The sequence below is a fragment of the Benincasa hispida genome, chromosome 9 (assembly GCF_027475165.1).
Source record: "Benincasa hispida cultivar pf3 chromosome 9, pf3_genome.v1.1, whole genome shotgun sequence".
NCBI lineage: Eukaryota > Viridiplantae > Streptophyta > Magnoliopsida > Cucurbitales > Cucurbitaceae > Benincasa > Benincasa hispida.
Genome location: NC_143486.1, coordinates 93864405 through 93874741, shown reverse-complemented (window position 1 = coordinate 93874741; position 10337 = coordinate 93864405). Strand labels below are relative to the sequence as shown.

Here is a 10337-nt window from a genome sequence, read left to right as displayed (position 1 = left end):
ATAAGACTCAAATATCATTTATATGAATAGGATTCGTATAAACTATAGGTTATAAGGGAGAGTTGCATTTTAATATAATTAAGATGCATAACATATAATTTATTAATTAATGGTAATTAATCAACCATATATTATTTTATTAATATTATATTATAAAGTTTGTTTTTAACATAATGTTTTTAAATAAAATAACTCTCCATTATAGGGAGTTATTTCTACATGTACGAGAGGGAATTATCATACCTCTCTGTCCCCTCTCTCTAATTATCTATGTGAAGAGAGACAAAGATGACACATGATTGTCATTCATAAGCTTCCTAGTAGAATTTCACCCCTTCACAGCCTACCACACCTAATCACATACTCCCCTAGTCCTATCTTTTACCACACACACAAAACAAAAAAAAAACAAAAAAAAACAAAAAAAAAAAAAAAACAAACATATAAAGCCTAGGTTACGAAAATGTATACCCTATGTAAGATTTGTAACACAATTCTCATTACCACTGCCACTGGATTACGACCTGAGATGTCAGTGGCCATTGAATGTATTAGTTGGACCAAGAGAATGCAGAATTTAATTTTGTCCGTGGGAGGCGGCTGAAAGCCTAGGGTTAGGTGGGATATGTGCCATCGTTGCTGATCATGCAATTAATTGAAATTGCATGCTAAGTTACTAATCAATTTCCACCATCTAATTGATTAATTGAAATTGGAATTTATCTAGATTAGCTAGAGAATGCTTATTGAAAGGATCCCCTATTCAACTTAACAACTTAGCTTAATCCTTTGCTCTAGGCGGTCAATCGATCGAACATGGCCAACCATCTCATTAGGATGCATGTAGACAGATTTTGAACTTACAACGATATTCATAGAACAGCATCACTATGATGATCACATATAATAATTTCTTTTAGTGAGGGTGAGGATGCAAGACTACCATATACTGAATTGCTCTGAACGATTTGCATTCAATTTATACATGAATATAGGGATATCAACCCACCCCCACACCTCTCTCTCTCTCTCTCTCTCTCTCTCTCTCTTTCTCTCTCTCTTACTGCTTTGAATTGCTATCTACAGACTTGAGCAACACCAATCTCTTCCAAACAAAAGTGCCCCCCCCACTCTGATATAATGCCAAATTATTGTTGCTTAATATTAAGATCTAACCTTTGTAAAAAGCTATAGCTGCACAAGCTTTTCTTGGGTATACGACATATCTCTCTGCCTCAATTTTTCTGCAAACAACTTACCCTTCTTTAAGGCATTACCTCTCTTCTAAACCATTTCCAAAATTTTGATATGCCCAGTTGAGTTTGCAGCTACTAATGAAGATGACTGGCCTCGCCAACAAACCGAAGAGATAAATTGTGCGGAGTCGTCCATTTCATGACTCGAAAGAGGATCGATTTGAAACTTGTACGACAATGCTGGCATTGGAAAGGCTTTGTGGTAGATAAAAACCTACATCCAGGGAATAGAAAAACATATTCCAAAAGCTGATGAGATGATAGTTGATAATTATTTATTTAAAAGAAAAAACAAAAAAAAAAAAAAACAAAAAACAAACACCCTAAACCCTAATGATTCAACCATCCATTATGCATCTTTATGTTTCATAATTTCACATTGAAGAGTGCTCATTGCTAGATTAGAAGTCACAAAGCATAGGACAGCATAAAAGTTTGTCTAACAAGAACGGATGGACAGAGATTTCCTAGATGCAGTTTTGAGGAGTAAACAATTACGGAAGAAGTCATTGAAATTCAGATTGAATCATTGGTGGCGACAAGGAATGAGATAAGGTGGCATTATCTAAAATTGAAGGTAATAGCTTTTAGCAATAAACAAAAGCAACGGATGCAAAAACTAAACTAACCTCATTTGTCTCTGAACCTGTAGCAATATAACCATCAGAGACGGACAGCCCCACAAAGTTCTGCAGTAGAAATTCAAATAGCCCATCAGCTATTCATCAACTTCAGTGCTTTTTGCAGGGTAAGAAGCTTTTATTGTCAAATGGAGGGTAGCAACCCATATAACATTTTACAGATATAGCAAACAAATATAAGTAACCCCACATACTGCTTGGGATGGTGAAAAGGGTGGAAAGAAAAGGAAGCATCCCGTAGTTCGATTCGTTGATGTTTTGACTTTTAATGAACAAAGATTCTTCTGTACACCAAACCAATATATACATATATAATTGTTTTGTGACCCTCTTTTGGCCTTAATTATAGACTCCTTTCAATAGTTATAGCATGTACTTTGTATCAATTGGATGCCTTTCCTCCCCCCTCTTTTGTAATTTAATATTTAGAAAATATAGTTCTTAAAAAAAACAGCAAAATAGTTTCTAATTCAAAGTAATCAAAGAAGGAGAATGCTTACAAACTCCTAAAGTATTCCATCGGGAAACAACTGTATCCAATAGTTCTAACCTTCCTAGAATTGTTTTAGAAAATTCTCCCATTTCTTTACAAATCTGTAATGACCTCAGATTTCCACTTGAGAAGGGTAGAGGGCATGAAGTCTAGCAGGGAAAACAGAGTGAAGCCAGATTGTATAATAACGATTCCACCAACATTTAGACTTTAAGATGTCAAAACTCTATTTCTTTTCTCTTCTTTTTTTTTTTATCTTTCCATTAATGAAGAGAAGAGTTCAGTCGAAAGAGAGGAAGAAAAACTCCTGAGCACCAACTAAACCCTTCAATACCATACTTGCTGGAAACCACCTCATGCCATGACACATTTGTTTCAAGAGGAAACCTCCACAGCCATTTTAAGAGGCACTTCAATCCCTTTCTAGGGGTATTTCCATACCTAAAAAGCCCCTTCTTCCAGGGGCAAGAGACTTTTTCCAATGAACAGATGAAAGGACAGCCTTCTTAAAAGGTAACACCTTCCCAAAGTCCATTTAGGTTTTCTAATTGGTATAAACACAGCTTATAAGGTTACTATCGTTCACTAAAGAAACAATGTTTTCTAACGATAATAGTAGTAGTAATAAAAACCACCACCATCACTAGTACATTGTAAATCCGTGAGGACACAGGTTTGAACCATGACAACCATCTAGCTAGAACCTTAAGTATCTCTGAGTTTTTTTTTATACCAAATGGTTAGTAGTTTCCCGATGAAATTAGTTTCAATGCATATAAATTCGCGCCAACCACTCACAAATATTTCTTTTTTCTTTTCTGGGTAAGGAAGCAGAACTTCATTTTGTTAGAAAACGATAATAGAAACTACAAGACAAAGGAATCATTCATGTAAATGATTCAACCATCCATTCCATAAACTAAACCAAGAAAGATAATCAGAAGTTCCTATTAGGATTCCTTCCCACCTTTCATTCTCATTCCATTCAATCATTTTTAATGAAAAAACAAAAACAAAAACAAAAAGAAAAAAAAATGCAATATAGCTTCCGTTTGAGTCAAAACAAAAAAAAAAACCTGGTGCAAACACCCACTTGTTTCCTAATTAATACATGAATCTGAGTGAGTGAGAAATTACTTACCTTTTTACCAGTGCAGATGGGAAAACATTAAAATACGTAATCAAAGTTCCACAAATAAAATTGGTACCTTGATATTCATGTGGCCTGTGAACGACTGAACTGGAGAATCAACAACCCGGGATGTGCACATGGACAAATCCCAGAGCTTCAAGGTGTTATCAGTGGATGCAGAAACAAGAGTGCTCGAGTCTATATACTTGACGTAGCTCACAGTTTTGTTATGTCCAGTGAAGGTGCACAAAGGTACTCTTATATTCCGCATGTCATAGTAATAAATTTTGTGATCAGCTGAACCAAATGCAAGGGACCGGCCAGAATCCACAGGAAATTGTACACAGCAGACATTGGCTTTTGTTCTGATTGTTCCAATACTTATACCCTGCAGTAGCAACCCAAGTAAGGAACAAATTATCAAACATTCCAGATAAATATCTTTAGCATGCAATTAGATTACTGTAGTACGTTTAGTTTCAAAGCTGACATCCACCAAGTGCAAAAATAGAATTGCCTGATTGATACTCCAGAGCTTAACTGATCCATCATCACTCCCACTAGCCAAAATTGTTGGATCCGCTGATGAGAAGTCAATGGACCATACACGTCTCTCATGTTCTCCCATTTCAGTGACTACTTGACTTCTTGTGACATCCCATACCTAAAAACATCACAACAATATTATGACCACAAATTGATAGAATCTCAAAGGTGGATAAAAATTATGGCATCAGTTACCTGCACTACACCCTCAAAATTACTTGAAGCAATTTGACTTTTGATGTAACGATTCCAACAAACACTGCTTAGTTTCGACCTGCTGGCCATTTCAACAACAGGGTAATGAATATCACGGTCTTCATTCACGATTGAGTCATATCCAAACACTTTAATTTTCCTATTAACACCAGCTGTGGCAAAAAATTCTCCATCGCGATCAAAACTGAGAGAACAGACTAAATTGGAGGAATTCAATAGATCTCCTTGCTTCAAGTCTGCCTTGACTTTTAACTTGCTAAAGGATAGATACTTGCACAAACCCTCCAGGAACGGACTTATCCACCCACCTTGTCTACTATCATTGCAACTCTCTTTTGAAGCCAAATTATTAACTGAACTTCTTTCAGTCAAAACCACGGACCCCCTACCATCGCTACTTATTGATGAGTGTTTCACAAACTGCCTTGATGGCTTGTTTACTCTACCTCTCATCAAAAAATATGCTAACTCCAATTTCTTGAAGTTCTTCATTAATCGAGAACTCTTAAAAAGTACACCTTGTTCGTTTTCATTGTCTGAACTCGTCTTCTCACAGTCATCAAGATTATCACCGCATGCTTCTATATCATGGGTCAAAATTCCTGGCCTAAATCGTTTCCTTGATCCCATACCAGCAGTATCAGTATTCCTAACAGGAGGCATTGAAGGGAGATTTAATGGTAAATGATCGTCCTTCACAAGACCAGTGCGTGACCCTACCTTTTTCTTGAAATTAGTTTGGTGCCTCATAACTTGTTCGATATCACTGCAGAGAAATGAAATTGTATCTTGCAGCTTATGAGCAGCTTCCTGCTTTCTTTGTTGCATAAGCAAAAGGAATTCTAGCAGTAACTCTTGCTCTTCAATTCTTTTTCGAAGCTTGATTGCTGCTTCACGTTCTTCTAGGTCATCTTTTGGTTCATTGAGAAATTCACTCTGCAATAACTCACTGTAAAAGAAGAAGACAAGAGAAGCCTGATAAATGTGTCCTCTAGATAAATCACAGATGCACTACTAAAAGTTAGCACTATTTATTAAAAATAAGTAAATAAGAATACAATGGAAGATAACTATAATCCTAGAACCAAGAGTCTTCTGTAAGATGCATAAGCTTGATTTCAATGTCACTGCTCTAGCAAAGGATCAGTGAAAAGAAAAACTTAAGTATTTGAATATAAAACTCAGCAAGTAGTCAGCCTGAATTAATAGCGAGAATGTCTTGCAATTTTGTGGCAGTAGACCGTTCTCTTGCTTATAGAAGCCTCCAAAAAAATATTAATCTGATAAACCATACCACAGAACACAACTACTTGCTGAAAGGGAGCCAGCATTCTACCGATCCATGGCCTTTGCAAGTAGGTATAGGTTAAACTGAAATCCTGCCAGAGATGCCTCCATAACGTTAAAAGGACACAACCACCTACTCAAATCCTTAGCTTCGTTTCTAAAAATATTTCCAAAGATTTCTCCCTCAATATATCCATAAAACACACTGGTGTTAGATTGGCCTCAATTCCAATTCTCAGAATACTCTCACTCTCCCTTTCTAGCTTAAGTTAATTTTACTGTAATATGATGACCTACATGTATGTGAAATGACCAAATCCAATTTCCTTTTCCATCACGTGCCTCATGAAATGCAATGGACTTCATACATCAACGTCTTTAATTTGTGGAATTCCTCTCAAAGTGAAATAGGGATTCTTAGGAGAAATGCAGAACATGGTCTTCCTTGGCTTATTTGGATGGAAAGAAATGATTACAAAAAATTGAAGGCAATAGTAAGGTTTTCTCATCCATTTAGGAGTATGCTCTCTGTTTCTCAATGGTCTAACATGAAAAGGGACTTCTGAAATAACATACATTTTGTTATTAATTGCCAATTGGAGGGTTTACCCCGAGGTAATATCTCATCACCACAGATCGTCTTTTGCAACTTTCCTTAGCAATAGTAATCCCGTTCCCTATTAGTAAAATAAAAATACTAATTAAAACAACAGATGAAACAAAAATAAAATGATGACATCTAGATTCATTTAATTGTGAAGTAGTTGTTTCAACCATGGACGCAATTGTACTCATCTAAATATTATCCAAGTTGGACCATGATCTGATCTTCATGTAAGAAGAAATATCCGCCTTCCTTCAAACTTTGCTAAAAGGTTTTTAACATGGATACAGGAAAAAGACTTGACAGCACTCATGAGATTAGTTGAACAAATACCAATTTGTTGAACTGCACAGACACCTTGCCAGGAAAACATACAAGCAAAACCGTTGAAACTTATTAAACAAATTACACTATAATGTAGTTAGTTGCATGATTCTTCCTTCCAACTTAATGGTTTCTGGAGAAAGCAAAGGTTCCTTCCAGTTATTTATTGCAAAGTTGGCTTTCAGGAAAAGGGGAAAAATCACAAAAGGCACTAACAACTTATCCAACAATTTGTAACCCAAGAATTCTAATGAATGGAGGGTCACCTTAGCTTAGGTCGATTAGTTGGCTCAGGATGCAGTAACCATAAGCAAAATGAAGCTTCTTTTGGCCACTTCAACAGCAATTGAGTAGGAAGCACTCTATGCCTCAAGCTGGACATAGTTCGATTCTTCTCTTCTCTCGAGCTGAAGGAGCAGAATAACTGGGTCACAAGTGTCATTATCAGACAAGCTTATATGTTAAACTAAAAATAGAATGTCCAAAGGTGCAAGTAAGTGTTAATGGCAAAAAGGGAGCAAGGAGAAGTTAAAATGGCGCCAAAGCACTTAATTATATAATAACACGGATGGAACTTGCAGTATTACTAACCTCAAAAAGAAGAACTCCTAACCGGTAGATATCTGAAGCACTGGAACTTGGGCCATCAGAAGCCTCTTCTGGGCTGGTGTACCATGTAGTCTCCATGGCCAATATCTGTTTCATGGGAAATGATTGCATCTTATCTTCTGTTTCTTCGACATGTCTTCTATCTTTTTTTCTACATTTTCCAGACCCTTCATTTAACGATGCTTGGGCAGCATATACTGAACTTGACTGCATGCAACTAGTGTCAGACAAAGCATTTATAGGGGTCATAACAGATCGAAAACCCTCGCTTCCAAGGCTGCTTGGAAAGGGAGAAGATGATGTTTTAACCTCTGCCATTTGACTATTTAAGCCATCCTCAAGAGAATCAGAGCCAGAATCTGAACATGATGCCGACTCAATAAAAGTTACATGGTTGAAAGAAGACATCACAAAGCATGAAGGACGCACATTGTGAACAACAATGCCTTGAGCATGAGCAATATTAACAATCTCCACTATTTGCCTAAATATATGTATGCATTCAAGAGCATCCACGGATCTTCCTGGCTTATCCAACCATTGCCTCAAGCTAATATCACTCCATTTATGAGAACGCACATAAGGGTCAGCTAGTATATCTTCCTCACAAACCCCAGATATATCATCTTGGTTCCTAAGGTGATCAGATGATGCCTCCATTGTTATCCACTTAAAGCTGCACATAAGCCAGTACGCAAACATCCAAGGACTGGATATATTCTTCCAGTACTATCACAAACACTGTCTTCTACCATCATCACTCTTTATTAGCACCTCACACACCAGCCTAAAAACATATCAATATCCCCATGTTCCTGACCTAAGAATCTTCAACTCCACAAACTCCTATGACGAATTCCCTCCTGGTATCAAATAAGAAGGCCAACGAACTTAGAATACAAAACCTTTCACATATATAATAACCCACCATCACTCGACCAATAAAAACAATAAATGCAAAACGAAACAAAAACAAGAAGAAAAGATGCAAACCCCTCTGGAAACCAGTAAAGTAACCCCAAAACAAACAACCCTTTTGAGAAAAGATATCCGAAATTCCCGACAAAGGGGGGGAAATAAAAGGAAAAAGAAGCAAACCCACCTTCAGAAAGAAGCTAAAGAAGAAGAAGATCACAAACATCGCCATGAAAGAGTAGAATTCAGTTTCTGCAACAAACCCATCATCCCCCAAGCGGCAAAAGAACCCATTCCACCAAAGAAACCCAATGCTTTAGTTGGCTGTCCACACATAAATTCACCACCACCTCATAAAATCCCAATACTTTTTTCACTAGAAAAAGGAAAAAAGAAGCAAAGAAATAGAGAATAAAAAGGCACACAAAATCTTCCCACAAAAAACACGGACCGTTAATAATGCATGCTATAAAAATAAACAAAAAAACAAAATTCCCAATAATTTTCTCGCTCCCCTTCTGCTCCCTCTGAAACTAAGAAACACTTTTTCTCAAATTTCCCACCATTTTATTTTCCCCTCTTATTCTAGGGCTCCTGCAGGCCACTGATCTTCATTATCCGCTTGCTTTATTCCATACGACTACGTGGCACAACCATGGCCTCAAGCTGGTTGAAGCAAAAATGTAATTAAATACAATTTGGTGGGGTATTTTGGTCATTTAGAACGGATTGTTTTTCAAATTTCCATGTGCGTCATCCCACATTTGGTAAATAACTAATTATTTTAATGGGGAAAGATTAGGAAACCGATTAATTGAATGCAATTAATTTAAACTTTCACCTAATGATTTGTCACATGCCACCACTTCCAAGATTGTTAATCACCATTAATTTTTTTAAGAAAAAACTTTATTGTACTAATCGAAGAAAAGCAGTATCTTTTGGTTTCAAAGTCACTAAAATAATATTAATTATGATATTAACTGCGTCAGCATATCCATGCTTCAAAATAAAATAAATTGTTTTCTTAAAAAAAATGAATTTACTGTATAAGCTAAACATATCCCGAAATAGATAGAATCTTTTTCTTTTTTGTGAGAATATTTTTTTCTATTAAACAAAACATAACATACAACAAACAAAATGTTTGAGTTCAACTCTTTAACTCACTTTTGAGAGGAGAATCATTAAAAAACTAAACTACAACAGTCTTTTGCAAGTCGTTTAATTTTAGATCTTCATATATATGATGGGACATAACGTTGATAGGGGCTCCAAAATCAAGCATTTCATGCAAAATTTTCCTATCTCCAATCACATAAGGTAATGTAAATATACCTGGGTCTCGACATTTCTCAGGTATATTCTTTTTCGGTAAACTAGAGACATTTTTACTTACCACCAATTTATCTTTGTCCTTTCCTCTTCTCTTTTTAGTGCAAAATTCCTTAAGAAATTTGTCATACCTTGATATTTATTGAATAACATTGAGGAGGGAACGTTTATTTGCACCTTCTGGAACATCTCTATAAACTCTTCATTCTTGTTATCCTTCTTAGTTCTAGCTAACCTACTGTGAAATAGAGCATTAGGAACATATGGTTCAACAAAGGGCGAATGAGATGCATTTACCTTAGGTGTGGGTGGTGATGGTAGTGGTACTTTTGCTTGACTTTCATCTTCTTTACTTACCTCATCTTGTGTGTCAACAGGAGATTGAACAAGAATGACAATAAGTATAGAAGAAGTAGAAGGGGTCTCCTTACCACTAATAAGTGTGATTGCACTCACATTTGGATGATCAGGCAGAGCATGCAATTTTCCAGAAGCCTTGTTCTCTAGTCTACTTACTGCAGCTGCCAACTGGGTGATCTGAGTACCTGGATTATTAAATCATGTCCTTGTTTCTTGTTGTAGGGACTTTGTATATTGAGAAAGTTGAATGGAATCTTTTTGAAGTTGATGTACATCCTCTTGAAATTAAGAGAATGGTCAGCAAAGGATTTAACAATATCCTCTAGGAACATACACGAAGATAAAGAAGATTGGTTATAAGCTCTATTTTTTTGTTGCCCTTATCCTCCCGTTTTGAAGTTTGGATGGTCCCGTCATCCAGAGTTGAATGTGTTGTTATGGGGATTGTACTTCCTTTGGAATCCACCAAGTGAATTTACTTGTCTTTCTTGAGTGCAAACTTTAGAAGAGTGTCCTACTAGATTGCATGCTCCAAACTTGATGAGTTCCTCCTTGGGCCATTTGCGTGACAAGAGCAGTAAAGTTAGACAATTGAGATCTTAACTCACTTACCTCTCTA

At 36.4% G+C, this 10337-nt stretch overlaps 1 protein-coding gene across 3 annotated transcripts; it reads right to left on the bottom strand.

Annotated features, from left to right (window-relative positions):
- Positions 1 to 926: 926 nt before the first annotated feature.
- On the bottom strand, positions 927 to 8810 carry LOC120085666 (protein SPA1-RELATED 3-like). 3 transcript variants are annotated; one of them, XR_016532526.1, is made up of 8 exons: positions 8211 to 8810; positions 7091 to 7971; positions 6766 to 6923; positions 4264 to 5233; positions 3994 to 4186; positions 3599 to 3910; positions 1886 to 1945; positions 927 to 1470 (listed from the first exon to the last, which is right to left on the bottom strand). XR_016532526.1 is itself a non-coding variant. In XM_039041794.2 (8 exons), exons 2-8 carry the CDS (start codon positions 7808 to 7810, stop codon positions 1285 to 1287), a joined length of 2553 nt encoding a protein of 850 aa, XP_038897722.1. In that variant the 5' UTR covers positions 7811 to 7971; positions 8211 to 8785; the 3' UTR covers positions 927 to 1284. The 3 variants fall into 3 exon arrangements, 2 of the variants coding, with proteins under 2 accessions (XP_038897722.1, XP_038897724.1); XM_039041794.2 differs by having other exon boundaries at positions 4040 to 4186; positions 8211 to 8785; XM_039041796.2 differs by having other exon boundaries at positions 4040 to 4186; positions 6766 to 6906; positions 8211 to 8693.
- Between the last annotated feature and the right edge of the window lie 1527 nt (positions 8811 to 10337).